Source organism: Terrapene carolina, unplaced genomic scaffold, assembly GCF_002925995.2.
Source record: "Terrapene carolina triunguis isolate 2854851 unplaced genomic scaffold, T_m_triunguis-2.0 Scaffold34966, whole genome shotgun sequence".
NCBI classification, from domain to species: Eukaryota; Metazoa; Chordata; order Testudines; family Emydidae; genus Terrapene; species Terrapene triunguis.
In genome coordinates this window covers 12,852-13,946 of record NW_020699317.1, presented here as the reverse complement: position 1 = coordinate 13,946, position 1,095 = coordinate 12,852, and the positions used below count along the sequence as shown (strand labels likewise).

At 48.3% G+C, this 1,095-nt stretch overlaps 1 protein-coding gene across 1 annotated transcript in view; it reads right to left on the bottom strand.

Annotated features, from left to right (window-relative positions):
- LOC112122441 (integrin alpha-D-like) overlaps nucleotides 1-672 on the bottom strand; it is a gene marked incomplete at its 3' end in the record, with an annotated part of 3,449 nt that extends 2,777 nt beyond the window's left edge. Inside the window, exon 1 of the mRNA XM_026646338.1 lies at nucleotides 641-672. Within this exon, the coding sequence (XP_026502123.1) occupies nucleotides 641-672 (32 nt within the window). The remainder of the gene's footprint in view (nucleotides 1-640) is intronic.
- Between the last annotated feature and the right edge of the window lie 423 nt (nucleotides 673-1,095).

Below are 1,095 nucleotides of genomic sequence, written 5' to 3'. Positions count from 1 at the left end.
TGTATCACCCAGAACTGAGATCTCCAGCTGTTCATAAGGATCCTTCCCCTGGTGCTGAGATGCAACCACCTCTGGAGTGGGGTAGAGGGGCTGTTTATACAGGGATCCCATGCCTGGGACTGAGATGCAGCTACCTGTGAGGTGAGGCTTGGCAGGAGCGGACGCTGTATCTAGTATAAACAGAGTTTATATCTGGTGCCCCTTTTTCTTACAGCCTCGATTTCTCTCCCTGTCGGTCTCTATCTCTCACCAGCTCTTGCTCGTTTCTTACAAACACCGGGGGCTGATCTCTATATTTAAACTTCCCTTTCGTCTGCCCTCGAGAAAGGCAGATCTGGTGCATGCATGAGGCCATTTCCAAACCTGGATGCTCCACATCTGCAGCATCGCGGTTGTGGTCATGGCACTTCCCTCCCCTTTGTGCTCTCCGACCAAAGCTGTTTGTGGTGATAAAAGAAAACATAAGCAGCTGCTCGTCTCAGACAAAGGGCAGCTGAGCAGGATATGCAAAGAGCTCTGCAAAGTGCAGACGAGCTACAGAAAGGTCAGAGGTTTACGAGAGTGAGTGGAGGCGTACGTTAGCTGAGCTCCAGCGATTGATAACTAGAGCGGAGAGGGGACATAGTTTTGCAAAACTCACGAAAGTTGCATCTGTGGCCCCATGATCATCATGTCTGAGCACCTCACAATGTCTACCGGAGTTACCCTCACACACTCCTGTGGGGGAAGGTAAATATCTCCATTGTACAGATGGAGAAACTGAGGCATGGACAAAGTGACTTGCCTGAGGTCACATAGGAAGTGTTAGCACAGCAGAGAATTGAATTTCTGTCTTCCATGTCCTCAAAATTCAAAGGCACGCTGGATTTAACTCGTGGGTACTGGCAAATTCCCTTAGATGCTGATGCCCAGGAAAAAAATCTGCTTTCATAGTCTGTAGGTGTTTAAGGTGTTGCCTTTTGGATTTAAAGAAGTCTGGCACAACCCTCATGATGCTTATTAACGAGGTGCTGCAGGGTTACAAACATCTGCCAAAACCTATCTAGATGACTTGGCTATTTTCAGTAGCTCCTGGCAAGATCCCTTGTACCATGT